At 44.9% G+C, this 26,433-nt stretch overlaps 4 protein-coding genes and 1 long non-coding RNA gene across 12 annotated transcripts in view; 2 read left to right on the top strand and 3 right to left on the bottom strand.

Annotated features, from left to right (window-relative positions):
* LOC132453337 (stonustoxin subunit beta-like) overlaps window positions 1-10,927 on the bottom strand; it is a 186,500-nt gene extending 175,573 nt beyond the window's left edge. Inside the window, exon 1 of the mRNA XM_060046183.1 lies at window positions 10,080-10,927. Coding sequence (XP_059902166.1) covers window positions 10,080-10,624 — 545 coding nt within the window. The 5' untranslated portion in view covers window positions 10,625-10,927. The remainder of the gene's footprint in view (window positions 1-10,079) is intronic.
* Window positions 1-26,433, top strand: part of LOC132453279 (NACHT, LRR and PYD domains-containing protein 12-like) — a 410,038-nt gene that overhangs the window by 215,483 nt on the left and 168,122 nt on the right. The gene's annotated exons all lie outside the window — the stretch shown is intronic.
* LOC132453282 (NACHT, LRR and PYD domains-containing protein 12-like) overlaps window positions 1-26,433 on the bottom strand; it is a 208,066-nt gene that overhangs the window by 162,234 nt on the left and 19,399 nt on the right. For all 4 annotated transcript variants that reach the window (XM_060046094.1, XM_060046096.1, XM_060046095.1 and 1 more), the window contains exons 5-7: window positions 17,347-19,147; window positions 14,877-15,050; window positions 12,539-12,712 (exon numbers count right to left, since the gene is read on the bottom strand). In XM_060046094.1, coding sequence (XP_059902077.1) covers window positions 12,539-12,712; window positions 14,877-15,050; window positions 17,347-19,147 — 2,149 coding nt within the window. The remainder of the gene's footprint in view (window positions 1-12,538; window positions 12,713-14,876; window positions 15,051-17,346; window positions 19,148-26,433) is intronic.
* On the top strand, window positions 490-7,964 carry LOC132453275 (uncharacterized). 2 transcript variants are annotated; one of them, XM_060046061.1, is made up of 2 exons: window positions 490-528; window positions 812-7,964. In XM_060046061.1, exon 2 carries the CDS (start codon window positions 964-966, stop codon window positions 7,165-7,167), a length of 6,204 nt encoding a protein of 2,067 aa, XP_059902044.1. In that variant the 5' UTR covers window positions 490-528; window positions 812-963; the 3' UTR covers window positions 7,168-7,964. The 2 variants fall into 2 exon arrangements, 1 of the variants encoding a protein (XP_059902044.1); XR_009524622.1 differs by having other exon boundaries at window positions 494-7,629; window positions 7,913-7,964.
* Window positions 22,555-23,760, bottom strand: LOC132453374 (uncharacterized). The gene is made up of 2 exons (XR_009524674.1): window positions 23,530-23,760; window positions 22,555-23,016 (listed from the first exon to the last, which is right to left on the bottom strand). It is a non-coding gene; the product is annotated as an uncharacterized LOC132453374 (long non-coding RNA).

The raw sequence follows: 26,433 nt of genomic DNA, 5'->3' as shown, positions 1-26,433 counted from the left end.
GGAGCGTATCAATAATCTCCATTGGTGACCATGGACCTGACACATACGAACTAGAAGTGAACAAGGAAATTACGAGCAAGTGACGTAGTTCCCGCCCAGACGCTGATTGGCTGATACGTTTGCCACTTTGCATATTGACTTTTTGGATTCCTCTTTGGATTCCGTTTTGGATTCCGTTTTGCGGATTGAAATGTCATTTGAATATCGCAACACACGGAGCGTGGCGAAGTGGATTGCAATCACGGGGACGCTATAGCTTTTCAATTTGTATAAAGGAACTCAAAGAATTTGACAAAATGTTATTCTATTTGTATTGTTAGAACTTTTGCAAATTTAATTGAGGATTGCATTGTCACTTTGCATTTTAAAATACACTTTGAATAACGTATTTATAAATTACATTATAAAATTGCATAATGCATTGTCAAATGCATAATGTAATTCCAAATTGCATTGCCATTTGAATTTTGCTACATATATGCTTCCATACAAGCTACACAACTTTCCTCTTGCAATGCAGCTACTAAGGTATGTTTTGCTGACGTTTTTTGTGTGTGTTTTCTGTTCTTGTTTGTATTAAATTGTTTTTATACAGCTAAGGGCTAACACCGTTAAGGGCTAACACATGTTGGGCTTAGTTAGATTGGTCTTTGTGTTTTGTTGTATTATATGTAACCAAAGTGTATTGTGTATACAGTAGCCTAATTGAAAGTGACGACATTACCAGGACAATGTTGGGATATTACTGTATGGCTTGTTATTATTTTGACTAGTGATTATTGTATTTGTGTATTATGTTTTTTGATTACAGTTTTCACGGTCTGGATGAACCAAATAAATCCTGCCAGTAAACAAAAAGGAAACTCGTTGCTGTCGTTTGTACTGAGGGAATTATAGTGAAAACTTAGCTGCTCACGAAGACAGCACCAAAGAGCAGTGAATGACAACAGTAAGGCAAGTAAGATGTCCCGAAATGGCGAAGAGCACACAATTGCAGATGTACCTTTCCCAGACATGGAGTCACACGCACCTGACAAGACAGAGTGTGTGCACGAGCACAGCTCAACCGTGCAGCCACAAGCGACTGAAGGCATCATAGTGGACAACCCCGCTTCCTCAGAAGAGCCACCATTAGGCCAAAGAGTCCGCAGAATGACGGAAAAGGGTCAAGAACAGCATGATGAGCAAGTAATAAAGGTTGCACATCGGTTCAGTGTGTGCTATGAGAAGTGGAAGGATGCCACTAAAGAAGCCAAGCAAGCGCTGAGTGGAAAGTGCTCAGACGACCTGCTAGATGGACAAATTACTAAAGTACGCAATACCTCTAGGAGTCTAAATGACGTTTATGACGATTGGAAACGCCTTGAGGTTCCTGACCTTAACACACGTCGCAAAATCGACACCTGTGAAACAGTAACAAAGAAGATGGTTAAGGATGCAATGGACCTTATAGATGCAAGGGAGGAAGCTACAGCCCATAGGCATACTACAAGTCAAAGACATGAAGAACATCGAGTCATTGAAGAGGTAATGTCTGTAGCCTCAGGAAGGACAGGCACTAGCTCTCGCCACACTAAGTGCTCCTCTGCAAGCAGGAAGAGTGCAGCTGCTGAGGTTGCTGCCAACAAAGCCACCTTAGAAGTACAGCTGGAGCAAGAGCATTATATTAAAGAGCTTCAGAGACCGGAAGTTGAAGCCGCTCAGCTAAAAGCCAAACAAGAGGCTGAAAATGCAGAGAGACAAAGAGTGCTAGAAGCCAAGCGCAGAGAACTAGATCGATTGGAGACTATTAAGAAGCTAAAGGCTGCTGAGGCACGACAGCAAGTATATGACCAGAGTATACATTCATGTCCGGCAACTAAGGGCGACGGCTCAGATGAAGAAATAAATTATCTTCTCCATTGTGGCTCTGTGAAGAAAGAAGAGGAAGTCAAGCCTCAAACTATAAATGTTCTTCTCCATCGTGTCTCTGTGAAGAAAGAAGAAGTCAAGCCTCAAACTAGCCCACTGCGGCACCATTCTACACCACCAGCTGTAGCACAAGCAAGGCAAGAAAACAAATATGAAGATGGCACAGCAGCTCTCGTCAAAGCGCTCGCAGAAGCCATCAGTGCGAGTCGCATTCCTCTACCTGAACCTACAGTGTTCAGTGGTGACCCACTCCGATTCAACGACTGGAAAGTGTCCTTTCAGACGCTCGTTGACAGGAAGAACATACCAGCTGAAGAGAAGATATATTATCTACGCAAGTATGTGGGTGGATCTGCTAAAAGGGCCATAGAGAGCTACTTTTTACTTGGCACAGAGCCAGCATATTATGCAGCATGGGACATCCTAGAAGAGCGATACGGCAATCCATTCCTCATCGCCAAGGCCTTCAGAGAGAAGCTCGACGCGTGGCCCAAGATAAGCTCCAAAGGCAGTATGGAACTTCAAGAACTCGCCGACTTCCTGCGCTGCTGTGAGGCAGCCATGTCTCAGATCAGAGGTCTTGAAATACTTAATGATTGCAACGAGAACCAGAAAATTCTCTCTAAACTCCCAGACTGGGTGACTTCAAGGTGGAATAGGAAAGTCATAGAAGCAGAAGAAGACACTCACATGTTCCCGAGCTTCAGCCAGTTTGTCAAGTTTCTCACACGTGAAGCTAAAATCGCTTGCAGCCCAATAACATCTCTTCATGCTCTTAAGCCAAGTGAAAGGATTCCAGACAAGTGTGTAAAGAGCGGAGGTCCTGGAGCAAAGGTGTTAGCAACCACCTCAGATGAGAAAGCCGTCGTCACAAGCTGTGTCTTCTGTGAGAAGGCAGGACACAGTCTACAAAGGTGTTACAAGTTTATGCAAGGGACAATCTTGGAGCGAATCAAGTTTGTTCAAGAAAATAAATTGTGTTTTGGCTGTCTCAAATTTGGCCACCGATCTAGAGATTGTAGAGAAAGAGACAGCTGCGACACCTGTGAGAGAAGACACCCAACTTGTCTTCATGACGATCGCACCAAGGAAGAAAGGATGTCTACAAGATCTGACAGAGCAAGGTACAGTGACAAAGACAAAGAAGAGTACAAAGAAAGGAAGAATGAACAGTCACAAGACCAGTCAGAGAGACCATCACGTGAGGCGACGGCACTTAGAGTCATCCAGAATGTTGGAGACACGCATACCTCCACAATAATTCCAGTGTGGGTGTCATCTACAAGTGTACCAAGTCGTGAAGTTCTGGTGTACGCACTCCTTGATACACAAAGTGACACAACCTTTATCCTCGACGAGACAGCGAAGGCTCTCAATGCTAGGAGTGAACCAGTTCAGCTAAACCTCTCCACGTTGGCTTCAAGAAACACAATCGTGTCCTGTCGGAAGCTAGCTGGTCTACAAGTTAGAGGTTTTTATTCAGACAAGATAATCACTCTTCCAGTGACTTACTCAAGAGAGTTTATCCCTGCAAACAGAGACCATATTCCCACACCAGATACGGCGAAAGCATGGCCTCATCTTGAACACATTGCAGATGAGATCGCTCCTCAGCAAAGCTGTGATGTCGGCCTGTTAATTGGCTACAACTGTGCCCAAGCCCTCGTTCCAAGACAAGTGGTGCCTGGTGAGGAACACCAGCCGTTTGCACAAAAGACAGACTTGGGCTGGAGTGTAGTGGGATATGGCAACCCGTGTCTCAACTATGGAGATGCAATTGGAATAAGCCACCAAGTCATGGTGAAGCAAGTGATGCCAGGTCTACCGTCCTCTTCAGACCTCACAAAGGAAGTGCACTATGTCTGTAGGACACAGATCAAAGAAGTTCTCTTACCTGCAGATGTCATCAAGATGCTGGAGTCTGACTTCGTTGAAAGAGAGTCGGAAACCAGCCCCATCTCTCAAGAAGATCTAAGGTTCCTGTCAAAAATGGAAAAGAGCATCAAGTTAAAGAGCGACGGTCATTATGAAATGCCGCTGCCATTCAAGAAAGAAAGACCTAACTTACCTGATAATAAGATCTGTGCTATCCATCGTCTCAGGTGCCTAGAAAGAAGGCTGAGAAGAAACGACCAGTACTACAAAGACTACAAGACCTTCATGGATGAGACCATAAGACGCGGAGATGCAGAAAGGGTCCCGGAGGAAGACATCCACAAAGCTCCTGCTTGGTACATTCCGCATCATGGGGTGTATCATCCACAAAAGCCTGGGAAGATACGTGTTGTCTTCGATTGCTCCGCCAAGTACCAAGGAACGTCCTTGAACGACCACCTCCTGACGGGTCCTGAGTTGACAAACACCTTGGTGGGAGTTCTGTATCGCTTCCGAAGAGGTCCTGTGGCAATCATGTGTGACATCGAACGCATGTTTCACCAGTTCCATGTTAAGGCAGAAGACCAAGATTACCTGCGGTTCCTTTGGTGGGACAATGGAGATCTCGAAAGCCAACCTTCCATCTATCGGATGAAAGTCCACTTGTTTGGTGCAGCATCGTCACCTCGCTGTGCCAACTATGGGCTGAAGCATGTCGCTGCTGAAGGACAAGGAAACTTTAGTGACGACACCATAAAGTTCATTCAACGGAACTTCTACGTGGATGATGGATTGTCAAGTGTAGCATCCGAAGACCAAGCGATCCAACTGGTGAAAGAAGCAAGAGAACTTTGCAGCACAGGCAAACTCCGGCTGCATAAGTTTATCTCTAACAGCAAGAAGGTCCTAGACGCAATCCCAAAAGAAGAATGTGCTGCAGCTGCCAAAGACAAGGACATGGCACTGGGTGAACTGCACATGGAAAGAGCACTCGGTGTGCAGTGGTGCGTGGATTCTGATGAGTTCCAGTTCAGAGTAATCGTCAAGGAGAATCCACTTACTCGAAGAGGAGTCCTGTCCACAGTCGCTTCAGTCTACGACCCTCTTGGATTTGTGGCACCGTTCATCTTGTTGGGAAAGCAGATCCTGCAGCAGATGTGTCGTGACAAGCTCAGTTGGGATGACACCTTACCTGATGACCTACGACCTCTGTGGGAAAGCTGGCTTCAAGACCTGCGAAATCTAGCCGAGGTGAAGATTCCAAGATGCTACGTTCCATCAAGCTTCAAGGTCCAACACTACGAACTCCACCATTTCGCCGATGCCAGTGAGTCAGGCTATGGAGAGTGCTCGTACCTCAGAGCAGTGAGTACGTCAAGTGAAGTCCACTGTTCCTTTGTAATGGGAAAGTCGAGAGTCGCTCCTACTAAGGTCACAACCATACCAAGACTCGAGCTGTCAGCAGCAGTGGTAGCTGTCCGCACCAGTGACATGCTCAAGAAAGAACTGGAAATAGAATGCCTACAAGAAGTCTTCTGGACTGATTCAAGAGTGGTCCTTGGTTACATCAATAATGAAGCCAGAAGATTTCACGTGTTTGTGGCAAATCGTGTGGAACGCATCAAGCAAAGCACAGAGTCTACACAATGGAAGTATGTGGCTTCAGAAGATAATCCAGCAGACTACGCCTCAAGAGGTCTCACAGCAGAGCAACTGGTATCCTCTAACTGGTTCACAGGCCCAGACTTTCTTTGGCAGAAGGAGTTACCAAGTGGAGATGTCAAGGTGGGAGAGATCACATATGACGATCCTGAGCTTAAGAAGGTCCAGGTTCTCGACACCCAGGCGAAAGAAGTCAAGTCGCTGCTAGATCGCCTACACAAGTTTTCAGACTGGTCCAAAATGGTGAAAGCTATCGCCAGACTCCAGCGCCATGTGAAAGAAATTAAAGGGCTTCAGCCAAAGTCCTGTGAAGCCTGCAGTTTGGAGGAAAGGAGAGAAGCGGAGTTGACAATAATCAAGATGGTTCAAGAAGCAACCTTCTCACAAGATATACAGTTACTCCAAAGTGACAAGGAGACACCAGTCAAGGGCAAAGCCAATAAGTTGCACCGGTTAAGTCCATTCCTGGATGACCAAGGTGTCCTCAGAGTTGGAGGCCGCTTAACTCATGCTGCCCTACATCCACAGGTGAAGCATCCAGCGGTCCTTCCAAAGGACAGTCATGTGTCAAATTTACTTGTCAAGCACTATCATGAAAGAGTGTACCATCAAGGACGAGGAATGACCATGAATGCGCTCCGATCTAATGGCATATGGATACTGGGCTGCAGCAAGGCTGTATCATCCCATATCTACAAGTGCACTAAGTGCAGGAAGTTCAGAAGATGCACTGAACAGCAGAAAATGTCAGACCTTCCAGAGGACAGAATGGAAACAGCTCCTCCATTCACCTACTGCGGTATGGACTGTTTTGGACCATTTTACGTAAAGGAAGGAAGGAAAGAGCTAAAGCGTTATGGATTGTTACTTACCTGCATGTGTTCCAGAGCGGTTCACGTTGAGATGCTTGACGATATGACCACGGATGCCTTCATTAACGCATTGCGTTCATTCATCGCCATTCGTGGAAAGGTACGTCAGATAAGAAGTGATCAAGGAACAAACTTCGTCGGAGCAAGACGAGAGTTTGCTGAAGCATTGAAAGAAATGGATCAGGAAGAGCTCAAGCAGCTTGGATGTGAGTTCATCATGAACACCCCAGCTTCAAGTCATATGGGTGGCGTCTGGGAAAGACAAATTCGCACCATAAGAAGTGTCTTGACGTCCATTCTAGAACAGTCAGCTACGCAGCTTGACTGCTCCTCTCTAAGAACGTTCCTGTATGAAGTCATGGCAATAGTGAACAGTAGACCTCTGAGCACTGATTGTCTAAATGATTCATCCAGTCCAGAGCCCCTGACACCAAACCACATTTTGACCATGAAGTCCACGATACTCGCTCCACCTCCTGGGAAGTTCGTCAAGGAAGATCTATACCTACGCAAGAGATGGCGTCGAGTTCAATTCTTATCCAACCACTTTTGGACAAGATGGAAGAAGGAGTACCTCCTGAGCCTCCAACAGAGACAGAAGTGGACCAAAGATCGCAGGAATGCAAAGGTCGGCGATGTTGTACTCCTGCAAGATGATACTACACCACGTAACCAGTGGAGGATGGCAAAGGTTATCGAAGTGTACCCAGGAAAGGATGGGAAGGTGCGAAGACTCAAGTTGCTCATCAGCGACTCAACCCTTGATGAGAAAGGAAAGTGTATCTCCAAACCTGTCCACCTGGAAAGGCCCATCCATAAGACGGTGACGCTGATGGAAGCAGACTGAAGACTCCGACCCCTCTCTTTCTTTTCCTCCCCTCTCTCTCTCTATCTGTCTCACTACAGGTGCAGTCATGGTGATCGTTCTCTGGGGAAGCCAAGGACTGAAGTTTAGTTTTTTTTTGTTTATCCTTTCTACGCAGTATGTTGTCTCTCAATAGTTGAAGAAAATCATATACATGTGATATGTTTTGGTGGGAGTGTAACTGCCTCTGTGTCAGTCAGCGCGGTATTTCTGAGTTATTTATTTTGGTAGGAACCAAAGTTCTCTAAGGCGGAACCTTTGTTTTTGTATCGCCCGTTTCCGTCAGGACATACTTTAGCGTAACACTCATCAAAAAAGTCCGCTGATTTAGTACATGTTTTTCAGTGCTGATGCATCTGCAAAATAGCTCTTAGCATCAAGATAAACAATCCTACAGAGTAATGCCAAGCTACACAACTTTCCTCTTGCAATGCAGCTACTAAGGTATGTTTTGCTGACGTTTTTTGTGTGTGTTTTCTGTTCTTGTTTGTATTAAATTGTTTTTATACAGCTAAGGGCTAACACCGTTAAGGGCTAACACATGTTGGGCTTAGTTAGATTGGTCTTTGTGTTTTGTTGTATTATATGTAACCAAAGTGTATTGTGTATACAGTAGCCTAATTGAAAGTGACGACATTACCAGGACAATGTTGGGATATTACTGTATGGCTTGTTATTATTTTGACTAGTGATTATTGTATTTGTGTATTATGTTTTTTGATTACAGTTTTCACGGTCTGGATGAACCAAATAAATCCTGCCAGTAAACAAAAAGGAAACTCGTTGCTGTCGTTTGTACTGAGGGAATTATAAGCCCACTAGACAATCATGTTCCATAATTCAATCCGTTTAACTTCAACAATCATATTGTGGCGAGCAGCAGGTGAAGGACGAGACGGGAGCCCAGGTTTAGCAGTCGGCCGCAGCTCCGCGCCCCACACACCGCTGGACAACGGAGCTGCCTTTAATAACACCAGCACGGTACACACTAAAACACACGCCACCATTCAACCACACTAACACTTTCAGTAATGGTGCAATGAACACAACATGAACACAAGAGTCACCAACACACCCCGACATCGATAAACCCCAACCCATGAACCCTGATTAGTTTACCAACCACAAATGACCCAGGAGGGCCCCGAAACGGTCCCACCCCTAGAACAGGAGAACCCCCAGAATCCTTAGCGAAGGCCCTCGTCTGCCAGACCCCAGAGTCAGCAGGAGCCCTGGGGGTGTGGTCGGGGACCACCTCCTTCGGGGCCCCCACCTGATCCGTCGTAGGGGGGCCGTCGGAGCGCCGTTCGGGGACCCCGTCCTCCGCCGCCCTCGGACGTCTGGCCCGTCGACGGCTGGGACGAGGAGGGGTGGCGCGCCCCGTCCCCCCGCAGCCCTCCCCCAGCCCCAGCTGCCCACACTGCGGCGGTTGGTGTTTAGTCTCGTTAACACGGCAACAGTTTGACGTTATCCCGGGTAAAGTGTTAGGCAAGACGTTAGCCTAGGGCTAGTCATGGACCTACAGAGTGGCGGAGCCACGCCCCTTCCGGTAGAGCCCATGGGACCTATGAGATCAAAGAATATGAATGGGTTTCAATGGAGAGAAAGTCATTATTTTCTGGTCCCAGTCTTCATATGCCCCGGGTTACACATGTGTTGTTTGTGGATTTAAATGATGATTTTTCATGCAAAGAAAACTAAACATTTTCGTGAAGAAGTTTGATAATGTTAGGATTTTTCCAAAGGGAGGATAAAAGCATCCAAAGAGGTGAAAACCATTATAAGTTTGGGCATGTGGAGAGACTGGGAGAGAGATAGAGAGAGAGAGAGAGAGAGAGAGAGAGAGAGAGAGAGAGAGAGAGAGAGAGAGACCGAGAGAGAGAGAGAGACCGAGAGAGAGAGAGAGACCGAGAGAGAGAGAGAGACCGAGAGAGAGAGAGAGGGGGAGAGGAGAGAGAGAGGGGGAGAGGAGAGAGAGAGAGAGAGAGGGGGGGGAGGGAGGGACTATGTGTGTGTGTGTGCGCGTATGTGTTTTTTTTATGTGTGTGAACGTGTATGTGTGTATGTATATTATAAAGGAGAGAGAGAGAGAGAGAGAGAGAGAGACTATGGCTGCATCCGAATACCTAGTACATACTATTTCTGTCTAGTGTCTACTACTTGACCATACTACACTTGACTGTGTAGTACGGTCTACAGACATGCGTAGAACGCCTCCGAACGCCGCCGAAACTCCACCGGATGTTTGGAGATGACGTATCTCCCCCCAGATGGCGGCAAAATGTACCTGTTTTCCGTCTTGTTATCGTTGCTATTAAATAAAAAAATGTCTCTTTCTACGCCAATGGCTCTTGAAATGGATATCTCTGCTAGAAGGCGTCGTCGTCGGTCATCTCGTAGAGCGACTTACCGGCAGGTTATGTTGTATATATGTGGACATTTGGTAAGTCATTTTTTTGGAATAATAATAATACATTTACAGTTATTTATTACTCCGTGAAAAAGACGATTGAAGTTAATTTTTCCTTTTTTATTGAACACACACACACACACACACACACAAATAAAAAGCCGCTGTTGGTGGTGTCGGGTCAGCCATCTCTTCTTCGTTTGTTACCAGACTCCGGTTGCATTGTGGGATAGCGTAGTGTGGTCCGTGGTTCACTTTGGCGGTAGTATGCATTCGGAAACGACTTCCGTACTACAGAATGCATACTAGAGTATTCGGACACGCTAGATTTTTCGCATACTACAAAATGCATACTATATAGTATGCAAGTACGAGTATTCGGATGCAGCCTATGTGTGTGTGCGATATATATATATATATATATATATAGAGCACACCGCGGCCGTTTTTTGTTTTCTACAACCGACACAGAGAGGCTGAGGACCCCACCCTCCATAGCCCCATCCCCGGGAGGAGGTCCTCCTGGGTGAAGGAGGACCAGAAGGTTTGGAGGCGTGTCAGTGTGTCTGAGGACCCTCCTCCACCTGGGGACACTCTGTAGAAGGACAGAGAGCCAGCAGGCCGGTCCAGATACACTCCTACTCTGGTGGAGCCAGCGGGGCGGAGAGGGAGGGCTGTCTCTGTACCGTTGTACCAGGCAGAGTAACGACCATCAGAACAATAAAGACTCCAGGAAGTGTTGTTCCATCCAAGCCTGCTGTCACCACCCCATCCTCTCCTTGTGATTCCTCTGTATGTCACTCCTATCTCAACCACTCCTTCCCACTCTACCTCCCAGTAACAGCGGCCAGTCAGAGCCTCTCTACCCAACACCTGGTACTGGGAGTCAAATCTGTCTGGGTGATCCGGATACGACTGGTCCTCTCCAACCCACGTCACCTTCCTGTTGTCCTCAGACAGAGAGAGTCGTCTGTGGGCCGTGTTGGGGTCCAGTGTGAGGTCACAGGCATCTGAGGGAGAACCAGACATGATGAGCTGCTGAACCGCTCTTCATCCTCATCATCATCACTAGTACTGTTCTCCTGCGCTCTGTGTACATATACATAGATATGAACACATACATACATATACATATGTACACATACATAGATACACACACCTCAACGATAACGTTATGAACGCATCAACAACAATATTATGAAAACATCAACAACAATATTATGAAAACATCAACAACAAACATCTCTCCTTGGATCCAGGCTGCTCTTCTTCTTTTTATTCTCTTTCTTTTTGTGATCGCTCTCTCTTCTTCTTCAGCCCCCTCCCAATCAGCCCCCCCCTCCTCAGCCCCCTCCCCCTCACCAATCCCCCTCATCCCCCTCCCTCTCATCCCCCCCTCAGCCCCGTCACCCCCCCTTCCCCTTCCCCTCACTGCCCGGTCACAACCCTCCCCCTCCTCCCTCAGCCTCTTCACCCCCCTCCCCCATCCCCCTCACCCCCCCCTCAGCCCGGTCACCCCCCCTCCCCCTCACCCCTAGTCCTCCCCCTCAGCCCCGTCAGCCCCCCTCCCCCTCCCCCTCACCCCAAGTCCTCACCCTCAGCCCCCCCTCAGCCGGTCCCCCCCCCCTCCTCCTCACCCCTAGTCCTCCCCCTCAGCCCCGTCACCTCCCTCCCCCTCCCCCTCACCCCCCCCCCTCAGCCCGGTCACCCCCCTCCCCCTCAGCCCCCCCTCAGCCCCCCCTCAGCCCGGTCATCCCCCCTCCCCCTCCCCCCTAGTCCTCCCCCTCAGCCCCCTCCCCCTCAGCCCCCTCTCTCTCACCCCTTCACCTCCCCCTCACCGGCCCCTAACCCGGTCACCCCCCCTCCCCCTCAGCCCCTTCACCCCCCCCCACCCCCACCCCCCCCCCTTACCCCTAGTCCTCCCCCTCAGCCCCTTCACCCCCCCACTCCTCCCCCCTCAGCCCTGTCCCCCCCCTCACCCCTAGTCCTCCCCCTCAGCCCCACACTCCTCCCCCCTCAGCCTGGTCACCTCCCTCCCCCTCCCCCTCCCCCCTCCCCCTCCCCCTCAGCCCCGTCACCTCCCTCTTCCTCCCCCTCACCCCCCCCTCAGCCCGGTCACCCCCCTCCCCCTCAGCCCCTTCAACCCCCCTCCCCCTCCCCCTCAGCCCGGTCATCCCCCCTCCCCCTCCCCCTCAGCCCGGTCATCCCCCCTCCCCCTCCCCCCTAGTCTTCCCCCTCAGCCCCCTCCCCCCCCTAACTGTAATACTGATGGTCAACAGTATTAATATACGTAAGATACACGATGTCAGCCATCCTCTTCATTCCCAGTAGGATGTGACCTCACTTCCTGCTGTGTGGATGGACTTTCCATCTCAATAGTGTGTGTGTGATGTGCTGAATCAAACAGACACTTACACTTCTTTAGAGCTGGTTTCAGCCTCCACACTCCACCGTGCTCCACACTGGGGGGGAAACAAAGTGAGAGCAGCAGGTTGAAACATTCACCTTCATCATCTGCCGTCTCATCACGTTCTACACAACATGAGTGACAGCTGCCTCTTCAAACCACTTCATCTAGCAGCGGCTTGAATCCTTGTAGGAGACTTTGTCCCTGAGTGGTGAGCTGTCCTCTCCATACCTGAGAGTGTCCAGTCTCCAGCGTGGATCCTCCAGTCCAGCAGAGAGCAGCGCAGCTCCAGAGTCTCCTGGGTGATTGTAGCTCAGTTCCAGCTCTCTCAGATGGGAGGGGTTGGAGCTCAGAGCTGAGGCCAGAGAAGCACAGCCTTCCTGTGTGACCAGGCAGCCAGACAAGCTACACACACACACACACACACACACACACACACACACACACACACAGTGAGAATTATTACTTTTCTGGAGATAAATCTGCTCTGATTTGGAATTTGTGGCGTAACTGTTTGACCATTGAGTAAAACTGACCTGAGAGTTTCCAGTGTACAGTGTGGACTCCCCAGTCCAGCAGAGAGCAGCTTCACTCCTGAATCCTGCAGATCATTGGTACTCAGTTCCAACTTTTTCAGACTACAGGACCTGGAGCTGAGAACTGAGGCCAGAGCTTCACAGCACCTCTCTGACAGATGACAGCCATTGAGGCTTGACACACAATCAATATAATACGTTAGGAACTGTGATTCATTTTGCATTTGAAATTTGTCACTAGAAATGTTTTATTAGTTTACCTAAAATGTCAATACAGAAGATCTTTAAAATATGACTAATTAAGAATTCAGACAACTAAAGATTCACTAAACTCCAGAAAATGTCCATAAAAATACTCAGTTCTAAGAAGAAAAAAATATTTAACTTTACTCTAAAGTCCACCTTACTGTCTGACTACATGATTATGAATAGAATAGGAATATAATAAAACAAACACCTTATACCATCATTAACAAACTGAATCCAAGATACAACTTTTACTGTCATGGCAACACAAATAGAGTGAGATTGAGGTCTTGTGTTTGATAAGATGAGTGGTAATGGCGCTGCGATGCACGCAAACTGCCAAGGTTTACTTCAGTGCTGGGTTAAATAGCGGCTGTATTGCAGCAACAGCTTGATCGCACTATTTGGAAACACGACCAACTTAAATTCCCATGAAGACACTCTGCTTTAATCAGAAAACTTAAAACACTGGTTTGTACTTTGTGCAAAGTTTCATTTAAATGTCACTGCAGCACTATTCAAGAGCATGTAAAGAAATGCACTATTCAGGATGACCCAGAGAAGAAGAATAATCCTAATTGGGGTATATTATCCAATCTGCAGCCGGTTATTATAAGTAAGTATTTGATTGAGGAGCCGGAGGAAGAGGAGGAGGATGAAGGGTTGGTTAGTGAGGAAAGAGATGTCACGGCGCTGGTGGTAAAAAGAGAAACAGACCCCCCATCAGTATTTACGTTAATTTGTAAAGTGGGAGGTCCCGGAGCGCAGAGGGGGGGTGGATCCAGTGACTCAAAACGGGGGTTGGTAACGGTATACACTGCCTACGTAGCTTCTCTGACTAAAAAACCTAAACAACGCTGTGTGTACATCAGGGAAATGTTAATTTTAATTACAGAACATCCATGGGTGGGAATGTCAAATAAAAGAATACATGGAAACAATCGTTTTCACAAGCAGCAATTATCTATGAGATTATTAAATTACCCAGGATCAACGGATTGCTGCGTGCGCGCCGCGGTGCACCGGCTTAGACATGCACACTGCCGTGCACCGACAGTAATGTGCAGTTCTAAGAAGAAAAAATTATTTAACTTTATTCTAAAGTCCACCTTACTGTCTGACTACATGATCATGAATAGAATAGGAATATAACAAAATAAACACCTTATACCATCATTAACAAACTGAATCTAAGGTACACCTTTTACTGTCATGGCAACACAAATAGAGTGAGATGGAGGTCTTGTGTTTGATAAGATGAGTGGTAATGGTGCTGCGATGCACGCAGACTGCCAAGGTTTAGTTCAGTGCTGGGTTAAATAGCGGCTGTATTGCAGCACCAGCTTGATCGCTCTATTGGGAAACACGACCCACTTAAGTTCCCCTGAAGACACTCTGCTTTAATCAGAAAACTAGAAAAACACGTTTGAACTTTGTGCAAAGTTACGTTGAAATTTCACCGCAGCACTAGTGTATTCAAGAGCATGTAAAGAAATGCACTATTCATGATGACCCAGGGAAGAAAATAAATCCTAATTGGAGGCGTGTGTGCACGTGCGTGTGTGTTCTTACCTGTGCGTGTGTCAATGGCGGAGCCGTTATGTGTAAGGGCAAGTGTCGCTGTGGTGTGGGCGTGTGTGTGCTTCTGTGTATTTGTCGCTGCCTTTGTCTTGACATGGGGTGTGTGCGCATGTGTGTGTGTCTGTGTGCATGTGTGTGTGTTTGTGTCTGTGCGTTTCCGTGTATGGTCGTGCGCATGTGCGTGTGTGTGCGGTGTGTGTATGCGGTGTGTATGTGCGTGTTAGCAGTATATGTATATGTTTGCGCGTGCTGTATGTGTGTGCGCGTGCGTGCGTGCGTGTGTGCTGCAGGCTTCTTGGCACATGCGCACATGAGTAACTTCGAGTAACTGGTGCGACTGGCCTTCTATTATAGTAGTAAGATAGTAGCCAGTAGAAAATGTGTCTTGATTACCGAGACGACATAATTTACATATTTATTGAGACTTGTTAACATTCTGGAGGCAAATCTGTTCGATGTCCTCTGATGTGGTACTTGTGGTGTAAATGTTTGACCATTGAGTGAAACTGACCTGAGAGTTTCCAGTGTACAGTGTGGACTCCTCAGTCCAGCAGAGAGCAGCTTCACTCCTGAATCCTCCAGATCATTGGTACTCAGGTCCAGCTCTCTCAGACTAGAGGAGGTGGAGCTGAGAACTGAGGCCAGAGCTTCACAGCATCTCTCTGACAAACTGCAGCCATTCAGCCTTAACACACAATAGACAAAACACATAAAGAACTGTGATTAAGGGCGCACCCACACTAGGCCATCTGTACCATGCTCAAGTCTAGATTGTTTGGCTAGTGTGAGCACGCCAACCGTACTCAAGTCCATGAGCACACTTGGGAGAGGTGTGCTCAGGAGTTGTTTAAACTAGAATTTTCCATTCACGGGGCCGAGCAGCGTCTTCTCGTCTGCCTCCACCGGGTCTAAGGGCACTATAGAAGCGCGATAAATCTGCGTTAATTTTTTAATGCGTTATTTTTTCTGTGATTAATTAATCAAAATGAACGCGTTAATTTGACAGCCCTAGTTTAAATATCACTTAGCTGGGCGATCTCTAGAGAGAATAAAGTACTGTCTCTTCCCTCTCTCTCCTTTTTCCCGCTCACTCGTGACCTCTCACCCTTCCCCCAGAAGACCCTGAAGTCTATTGCTCAACGCATCCTGTTGGTTAAACCCAATGGGCCAATTGCTCTGTCAGTTTGCATTGCTGCGCTTTAAAACCGTACTCCTTAAAACAGAGGCTTTGGAGTTTAACACGCAGCAGCGCACGAGGTTGAACGTGATTGATTCGTACAGGATCAGCAGATTCCTAGTGGACTCGGTTTAAACTGCTTGGAAACCGGAAGTACTCTGATTTATAGTATACTTAATGATGGATGCATTTTGTGCTATAAAAAAACTGAATTGGAATTTAAAGTGAACTTTAATATAATAAAACTATAATAAATAAAAACGCTAATAATGTTGACATATATTATGAAATAGTCTAGGCTACTTTTTGTGGAAATCTGAGTCTGGAATCTGCCCTCACCTACGTCAATCAATTACTTGTCATTGTTTTTTCTCTTGGTGTGTGTATGCAAACGTGATTACAAAAATTATATTTGCTGCACTGCATTCAAGGTGTTGTGGACACGGTGGAAAATCCAAGGAAAGACACCACCACCGCACTCTGAAGAAAGGCTATTTGGGATAATCTGTCAAACACATTGAACTGTAAATTTCCAAGCAGAAGACCGAGCAGCCCGGCACATTTTAAAAATAGATGGAAGCGCTTGAAAGTAGAAGCGCGTAAAGCTCTTGCTGAGCAGCGCGATCAAGACCCCGTATTGTACTGAAGGCCTATCTGGTGTAATAAGTGGTATGTATCATACCTATTAATAATAATTCATAAAACTAATTCTGTGTGTGTGTCGGTTATGATGGAGCCTTGTTTCATCCTGCAAACTGGTTTAGTCTCCTCTAAAACCACGTCAGTTTCGAGATTAGACTAACACGCACAAAATACGCCCTCTAGTGTCTGATGCGAATTTCTCTGAAGACACAGCAATGGAGATCAAGGTAAAACACAGCGGCAGGTTAAACCACAAGTACATGTTACACAGCAATGGAGTTTAAGACGTCACGTGACTTCTTGAGTTTAAAACTGTGTTAAACTCTAAAAAGTGGCTATGCTAGCGACGGAGCAATTGCTCCAACGCGTCCATGTAAGCAAACGTACTGAACAAGGTCCAAATGTGTAATCTTTAAAGGTTGGGTATGGGATTTGCGAAACGCCATCAGAATTTGAAAATACACAACTCAAATGGTCCTACCCCCTCTCCTTCAACGCTGACTCTGACTCCACCCATTCCAAGTACCTGGGGTCGCGCGCGGGGCGAGGGGGAGTGCAGTACGACCGTTTGATTGACGTACTTACTGTCCAATGCAACTCGGTGGCTCTGGAAATCATTGGCTGGAGTTTTTCGAGCCCTGCCCGTTCCACAGATGATTGACTTGTTTAATTTTCATGTCAGTACTTCTAACTCAGTGGCTGTAAGTGGGTTATGATAAGGATTTCAAGTAATTTTGCAAAAATGGCCTAAAAAGCAAATTCCATACCCAACCTTTAATTAATAATGAATGTATGTATATTTAATTTATCCTTATCAATAAAAACGTATTTATACTCATAGCTAGATATTTGAAGCTGTATTTAACAATTTTTTTTTTTTTTGTTAATTCTTGGCTTTCCTTAATTATTATTTCAAAATAAATAGAGCTTTTGAATTAGACTTTTCACCCTGGTTACAAAGAAATGTGTGTATTGCGATACAAAAAAAAGCATGTTATTATAATTTGAATATTCTACTATGAGGTATATTGGGTTGTTTGTATTATAATAAATGATATAAGCGAACCTACAGCGATGTTTTATATATTATTATAAAGTTTATATTGTAGCATTATGTATATTGTGTTGTGTGTATTGTAATACATGTTATTAGTGAACCTACAGAGATGTTTTTGAGGCTTTCACCACTGGCAGCAGCCTCAGAAGACCCTCCTCTGAAGCAGAGTATTTATTCAGGTCAAACATGTCCAGCTCCTCTTCTGATGACAATAAGATGAAGACCAGAGCTGACCACTGAGCAGGAGAGAGATATTCTTTGGAGAGTCTTCCTGATTTGAGGTACTGTTGGATCTCCTCCACTAGAGAACGGTCGTTTAGCTCATTCAGACAGTGGAATAGATTGATTTTTTTCTCTGTAGAGAGATCTCCACCTATCTTCTTCTTAATGTAACAGCCCATTTTCTTACTGGTCTCTGAGCTACTTACTGTCTTTCCCAGCAGACATTTTAGGACGTTCTGATTGGTCTCTAGAGAGAGGCCCAGGAGGAAGCGGAGGAACAAGTCCAGGCGTCCGTCCTCACTTTTTAAGGCCTTGTTCACAGCACTCTGGTAGAGTTTGACATTTCCTTTGTTTCTAGGAAAAATAGACCAGTGGAATTGTGGTTGTCCTGAGAGCAGATTGATCCCAGTGTCGATGAATGACATAAAGACATAAAGGGCAGCCAGAAACTCCTGGATGCTCAGGTGGACAAAGCAGAACACATTATCCTGGTACAGCCCACACTCCTCTTTAAAGATCTGGGTGAACACTCCTGAGTACTCTGAGGCTTCTTTGATTTTGATGTCACACTTTGCAAGGTCTTCCTCGTAGAAGATCAGGTTGCCGTTCTCAAGTTGCTTAAAAGCCAGTTTTCCCAGAGAAACAATAATCTTCCTGCTCTCTGGACTCCAGTGTTGATCTGTTTCAGCTCTCCCATGATACTTCCTGCCCCCCTGCATGGACTGAAACCTCAGGAAGTGGCTGTACATCTGAGTCATGGTCTTGGGCATCTCTTCTCCTAGCTGGGATGATTTGAAGAAGTCGTTCAGAACTTTAACAGTGATCCAACAGAAGACTGGGATGTGACACATGATGTGGAGGCTTCGTGATTTCTTGATGTGGGCGATGATTGTGTTGGCCAGTGTCTCCTCTCTGAATCTCTTCCTGAAGTACTCCTCCTTCTGTGAGTCGGTGAACCCCCTCACCTCTGTCACCCTGTCAACACACTCAGCAGGGATCCGATTGGCTGCCGCAGGGCGTGTGGTTATCCAGATGCGAGCAGAGGGAAGCAGGTTGCCCCTGATGAGGTTTGTCAGCAGCACGTCCACCGAGGTGGACTTTGTGACATCAGTCCAGATTTGGTTGTTCTGGAAGTTCAGAGGAAGTCGACACTCGTCCAGACCATCCAAGATGAAGACAATTTGGAACGGGTCATATCTGTAGATTCCTGCTTCTTTGGTCTGAATAAAGAAATGATGAAGAAGTTCCACCAAGCTAAACTCTGTCCCTTTTAGTAAATTCAGCTCTCTGAAAGTGAAGAGAAATGTGAAGTGTATGTCCTGGTTGGTTTTGCCTTCAGCCCAGTCCAGAGTGAACTTGTGTGTTAAGATGGTTTTACCAATGCCAGCCACTCCAGTTGTCATTATTTTCCTGATTGGTTTACATTTTTCAGGTAAGGGTTTGAAGATGTCTCCACATTTTATTGATGTTTCCTCCTTGACTGGTTTCCTGGAAGCTGTTTCAATCAGTCTGACCTCATGTTCCTTGTTGACCTCTCCACTGCCTCTCTCTGTGATGTAGAGCTCTGTGTAGATCTCATTCAGAGGTGTTGAATGTCCTGCTTTAGCGACTCCCTCAAACACACACCATAACTTGTCCTTCAAATGAGACTTGATTTTACGTCGGCACTCCTCAGCAGCAGATCCTGAATAAAAAGAACAACAGAAGACATCAGTTAGTGGATGGTGACAATGGGAACATGTCAATATTTCCTGTTAAATTATGAACTTCATAATATTTAGCGGCTTCATAACTTGTGGTCAGAGAAGCTGGTTGCGACAAAGACTGCATGTTACAGATTCAAATGTTCACGGCTATTTCGTTTTTCCTCAGCAATATGCTCAGTGACATGCATAGGAGGGGGTAAGAACAGTGAGGAGACCCAGGTAGGAGGGGGTAAGATCAGCAGTGAGGAGACCCAGGTAGGAGGGGGTAAGAACAGTGAGGTGACCCAGGTAGGAGGGGGTAAGAACAGTGAGGAGACCCAGGTAGGAGGGGGTAAGAACAGCAGTGAAGAAACCCAGGTAGGAAGGGGTAAAAACAGCAGCACAACGGGGATACGAGGGGAACCCACGGTAGGGGGTCATCACAGCGAGCCGGCCAGTGGGAACACATGTGTTTTGAGAAGATTTGAATCTTGTCAGGGTGTCTCTTCCGGTTCAGTTCAGAGCCCTAGCACCCACGGTGCGGAGAGCCCTAGCACCCACGGTGCGGAGAGCCCTAGCACCCACGGTGCTGAGAGCCCTAGCACCCACGGTGCTGAGAGCCCTAGCACCCACGGTGCGGAGAGCCCTAGCACCCCCGGTGCGGAGAGCCCTAGCACCCACGGTGCGGAGAGCCCTAGCACCCACGGTGCGGAGAGCCCTAGCACCCACGGTGCTGAGAGCCCTAGCACCCATGTTGCTGAGGCAGAGGATCGGGACGGTGAAGACCAGCTGAGGATGACGAAGGGAGCGGCAGGGCCTGTCCTCCTGGAGGAGGTCGGGGAGATAGGTGGGGGCCAAGTTGTGGGGGCCTTTGTCGTGAGCAGAAGGGTTTTAAGGTCAATCCGGTGTTGGACAGGGAGCCAGTGTAGTTGGATGAGAACGGGGGAGATGTGGTCGGGTGATTTGGTGCTGGTAATGATGATGTTTAACATTCTTTAACCTGATACACCACAATAACCCTACATAACTGGATCAAACCATTAAACCTAATACCCCAACTATAACCCTACATATCTGGATCAAATTAATTTAAGACTAATTTAATTCCACATTGATGTTTGAAATGCCTCACATTGGGCCCTATCTTGCACACAGCGCAATTTACTTTCTACACGACGCATGTATCGTTGCTAGTTGGCACCCGGCGCAAAGCTGATTTCCCCCCGCAGCAGACTCTTGCCACTAAACTAACGACCTCAAAGGCGTGTCGGCGAAAAGGAGAGGGGTTTTCAGACGCAAGTGATCCATGGTGCTATCTTACAGATCGATAAAGCAGTTGCATAACTGACCAAAAACATCCTGGTTTAAGTGCGCTAGCGGATAGGGCAGTTGGTGTTGCTATTTTGACGTGCCTAGGCAGAATGGAAATGTAACATTACCTTGCACACACATAGGCTTTACACCACAAAAATGCAATTAACCTAATTTAAATATTATGATTATGATATAATGAGATTGTTTATATGTGTGAAACAGCATATAAATAGCAAGTCGATTTTGAAAATAAATTAATCCATAGGGGCTTCATGAATGAATACTGTAGAAGGCTATGTCATGCATTAAAATAATAATAATAATAATAATAATAACAATTAAAGCTGCAAGCAGCATTTTACGGGTGCCAAGCCTAAAGCAGACCAATGAGACCCTGTCAGACCATTAAGACTCTGAAGCAGACCATGAAGACCCTGTCAGACCATTAAGACTGTGACGCAGACCATTAAGACCCTGCCGAAGACAAGTAAGACCTGTTTTGTTGGTAACCCTTCCTTTTACAGTCCCCTAATTACTAGGTATTTACCCGGTACATACATGGTAAATCATAGTGTATTACTGGGTAATTGCCACTGGTAATAAGAAGGTAAATACAGAGGTAGTTACCCGGTAAATACATGGTAAATCATAGTGTATTACTGGGTAATTACCACTGGTAATAAGAAGGTAAATACAGAGGAATTATCCGGTAAATTATAGTGTATTACTGTGTAATTACCACTGGTAATAAGAAGGTAAATACAGAGGAATTACAGCTGAAGTACTAAGTAAAACCTCCACTATTACCCATCAACTCAACTAAGTAGCGTGTAGTTGTAACTGTTTTAGGTTGGTAATAACTCCGATATTGTGTACTTCCTAGGAAATTAGGCAACCAATTCTTATAAACACCTATTATCCAAGGTTTATGTTGGTAACAGCCCAAATTTAATGATGTACTATCTAGAAATTAGCATAGTGCTTTCCACTAAAATACTATTTCTTAGTTATTATTCATAGCTACACCCATTTAGAAAGGGTTTATTCGATTTACCACTATGGAATTACTTACCTGGTAACAACCCTCTGCAGGAACAGTTTTCCTCTAGTGTCATGGTACATCTTCTTAAATACTGGGTACAAAGCCGTTTGTTTCCATGGTATTACCAGGTTCTTACCATATAATTTATAATAGATTCCATTATCCATGCAGTCAACACAAACATGTACCATGTACGTTCTGCAACGTTACCAAGTAAAACACGACAACTTACCCAGTAATTAAGCTGAAACTGTACTGTAAAAGGAAGCCTCGTTTGTTTCCATGGTATTACCAGGTTCTTGCCATATAATTTATAATACATTTCATTGTCCATGCAGTCAACACAAACTTGTACCAAGTACGTTCTGCGACGTTACCAAGTATAACACGACAATTTACCCAGTAAGTAAGCTGAAACTGTACTGTAAAAGGAAGCCTCGTTTGTTTCCATGGTATTACCAGGTTCTTACCATATAATTTGTAATACATTATTCCCTTTTCCATGCAGTCAACACAAACTTGTACCATGTACGTTCTGTGACGTTACCAAGTAAAACACGACAATTTACCCAGTAATTAAGCTGAAACTGTACTGTAAAAGGAAGCCTCGTTTGTTTCCATGGTATTACCAGGTTCTTACCATATAATTTGCAATACATTATTCCCTTTTCCATGCAGTCAACACAAACTTGTACCATGTACGTTCTGCGACATTACCAAGTAAAACACGACAATTTACCCAGTAAGTAAGCTGAAACTGTACTGTAAAAGGAAGCCTTGTTTATTTCCATGGTATTACCAGGTTCTTACCATATAATTTGTAATACATTATTCCCTTTTCCATGCAGTCAACACAAACTTGTACCATGTACGTTCTGCGACGTTACCAAGTAAAACACGACAATTTACCCAGTAAGTAAGCTGAAACTGTACTGTAAAAGGAAGCCTAGTATGTTTCCATGGTATTACCAGGCTCTTACCATGTAAGTTGTAACTGGTTATTCCCTTTTCCATGCAATCAACACAAACCATATATGTTCTGGAACATCGTTCACCAGTAGTTAAGCACTTTAATTGTTGTTATAAAACCCCAAACCACTGTTGATGAAAGGCATATTAGAATTAAACAAAATCAAAGGCTTATCTTTCAAACAATGCATATCTCACAAACCGGCACTGAACACTGAAGAAATCTGACAAAAAAAAGAGCCGTCCACATCAACTAAATTTAAATGTTACTGATGGTGTTTTCATAAAACACATGACATTGTTATGGCAAGTGACCACAAGGAAGACTGCTTCAACCTCTTCAATTTGAATAAGCGGTGAATGCCATGCAGCAATCTGCCTATGGGAGCATCTTTGTGGTCATTCGCAAACCAATGAGTCCACTCGATGAATGAGAGATGACTCTTTAGTGTCTTCTCTGTGAGGTATCCCTGCAGTCTCCACATCTGGGATTTGAAGGCTGACCAAGACCTGACCAGGTACCTCCAAATCTCCCCTTCCATACTGTAATAAAGAATCAGAAGACAAGAAAATAAACATTAGGACTGTCAATTAATGAACATTTCTAGAACATGTAGAACTCAAAGATTATTTTTGTTTATTAGTTAAAAAAGGATGCTGATCCTCTGGCCATTGTGTTTGGTCATATTGAAAAGAGAAAAAGGCATAGCCATAAATACAGTTAATAGGACGGGAGGGGACAGGCTGTTAGCTCCGATTAGCACTTTAGCATCGAGCTAGCGGAGCTTCTGTCATTCAAATAACTCGGACATGTTGTTTAAAACCTATAACACCCAATTTATTAAAATATCCGGATTTAATCGGGCTCTCTCCCATAAGTACAGTTAATAGGACGGGAAGAGACAGGCTATGTTAGCCCCGGTTAGCGCGATGCTAAAGAGCAGCTCTACCGGAGCATGCCACCTCAACAGGTGCAAGTTAGCCTCCGGTTTGATATTCGCCGGATATTCGGTTTACCACCCAATCGGATTCATCAACATAAGTGCAATACATTACGGGCTTAGTATGTTGAGGACGGTTTAGGACGCCGTATCGCGAAAAATCACAAACACATGTTGGCGCCATCGATGTCTGTGCAACAACGTCATTTACGTTCTCGCTGCTACCTGTTTTAGGGACCGTCAACAAGTTACACTCACCGACTGGTGGCAGAGACGTTACTATGGAATTGTTTCTGGAAATTAATCATATAAAATAACATAAAAATCACTAAAAAAATACATTTTGTCACCTGATTGTAGTAGTAGTTGCCAATGGTGGGCTGCTACTTACTGCAGATAACTTTGCTAATATATTGCATTATTGTTAAACGGGATGCAATTAATAATTTCAAATATAGTTTAGTCGATTTTTGTCGAATATTAAACTATTAACTGCATTAAGATTAACTATATTTCAATATATTTGTGTTATTAATTTCCTGTCTGAAACAATTCCATGGTAACGTCTCTGCCACCAGTCGGTGAGTGTAACTTGTTGACGGTCCCTAAAACAGGGAGCAGCCAGAACGTAAATGACGTTGTTGCACAGATGGCGCCAACATGTGTTTGTGATTTTCGCGATACGGTGTCCTAAACCGTCCTCAACATACTAAGCCCGTAATGTATTGCACTTATGTTGATGAATCCGATTGGGTGGTAAACCGAATATCCGGCGAATATCAAACCGGAGGCTAACTTGCACCTGTTGAGGTGGCATGCTCCGGTAGAGCTGCTCTTTAGCATCGCGCTAACCGGGGCTAACAGAGCCTGTCTCTTCCCGTCCTATTAACTGTACTTATGGGAGAGAGCCCGATTAAATCCGGATATTTTAATAAATTGGGTGTTATAGGTTTTAAACAACATGTCTGAGTTATTTGAATGACAGAAGCTCCGCTAGCTCGATGCTAAAGTGCTAATCGGAGCTAACAGCCTGTCCCCTCCCGTCCTATTAACTGTATTTATGGCTATGCCTTTTTCTCTTTTCAATATGACCAAACACAATGGCCAGAGGATCAGCATCCTTTTTTAACTAATAAACAAAAATAATCTTTGAGTTCTACATGTTCTAGAAATGTTCATTAATTGACAGTCCTAATGTTTATTTTCTTGTCTTCTGATTCTTTATTACAGTATGGAAGGGGAGATTTGGAGGTACCTGGTCAGGTCTTGGTCAGCCTTCAAATCCCAGATGTGGAGACTGCAGGGATACCTCACAGAGAAGACACTAAAGAGTCATCTCTCATTCATCGAGTGGACTCATTGGTTTGCGAATGACCACAAAGATGCTCCCATAGGCAGATTGCTGCATGGCATTCACCGCTTATTCAAATTGAAGAGGTTGAAGCAGTCTTCCTTGTGGTCACTTGCCATAACAATGTCATGTGTTTTATGAAAACACCATCAGTAACATTTAAATTTAGTTGATGTGGACGGCTCTTTTTTTTGTCCGATTTCTTCAGTGTTCAGTGCCGGTTTGTGAGATATGCATTGTTTGAAAGATAAGCCTTTGATTTTGTTTAATTCTAATATGCCTTTCATCAACAGTGGTTTGGGGTTTTATAACAACAATTAAAGTGCTTAACTACTGGTGAACGATGTTCCAGAACATATATGGTTTGTGTTGATTGCATGGAAAAGGGAATAACCAGTTACAACTTACATGGTAAGAGCCTGGTAATACCATGGAAACATACTAGGCTTCCTTTTACAGTACAGTTTCAGCTTACTTACTGGGTAAATTGTCGTGTTTTACTTGGTAACGTCGCAGAACGTACATGGTACAAGTTTGTGTTGACTGCATGGAAAAGGGAATAATGTATTACAAATTATATGGTAAGAACCTGGTAATACCATGGAAATAAACAAGGCTTCCTTTTACAGTACAGTTTCAGCTTACTTACTGGGTAAATTGTCGTGTTTTACTTGGTAATGTCGCAGAACGTACATGGTACAAGTTTGTGTTGACTGCATGGAAAAGGGAATAATGTATTACAAATTATATGGTAAGAACCTGGTAATACCATGGAAACAAACGAGGCTTCCTTTTACAGTACAGTTTCAGCTTAATTACTGGGTAAATTGTCGTGTTTTACTTGGTAACGTCACAGAACGTACATGGTACAAGTTTGTGTTGACTGCATGGAAAAGGGAATAATGTATTACAAATTATATGGTAAGAACCTGGTAATACCATGGAAACAAACGAGGCTTCCTTTTACAGTACAGTTTCAGCTTACTTACTGGGTAAATTGTCGTGTTATACTTGGTAACGTCGCAGAACGTACTTGGTACAAGTTTGTGTTGACTGCATGGACAATGAAATGTATTATAAATTATATGGCAAGAACCTGGTAATACCATGGAAACAAACGAGGCTTCCTTTTACAGTACAGTTTCAGCTTAATTACTGGGTAAGTTGTCGTGTTTTACTTGGTAACGTTGCAGAACGTACATGGTACATGTTTGTGTTGACTGCATGGATAATGGAATCTATTATAAATTATATGGTAAGAACCTGGTAATACCATGGAAACAAACGGCTTTGTACCCAGTATTTAAGAAGATGTACCATGACACTAGAGGAAAACTGTTCCTGCAGAGGGTTGTTACCAGGTAAGTAATTCCATAGTGGTAAATCGAATAAACCCTTTCTAAATGGGTGTAGCTATGAATAATAACTAAGAAATAGTATTTTAGTGGAAAGCACTATGCTAATTTCTAGATAGTACATCATTAAATTTGGGCTGTTACCAACATAAACCTTGGATAATAGGTGTTTATAAGAATTGGTTGCCTAATTTCCTAGGAAGTACACAATATCGGAGTTATTACCAACCTAAAACAGTTACAACTACACGCTACTTAGTTGAGTTGATGGGTAATAGTGGAGGTTTTACTTAGTACTTCAGCTGTAATTCCT

Source organism: Gadus macrocephalus, chromosome 3 (genome assembly GCF_031168955.1).
Source record: "Gadus macrocephalus chromosome 3, ASM3116895v1".
In the NCBI taxonomy this organism is placed as follows: Eukaryota; Metazoa; Chordata; class Actinopteri; order Gadiformes; family Gadidae; genus Gadus; species Gadus macrocephalus.
The sequence above is the reverse complement of the archived record's forward strand: the minus strand, read 5'-3'. Positions and strand labels throughout refer to the sequence as shown.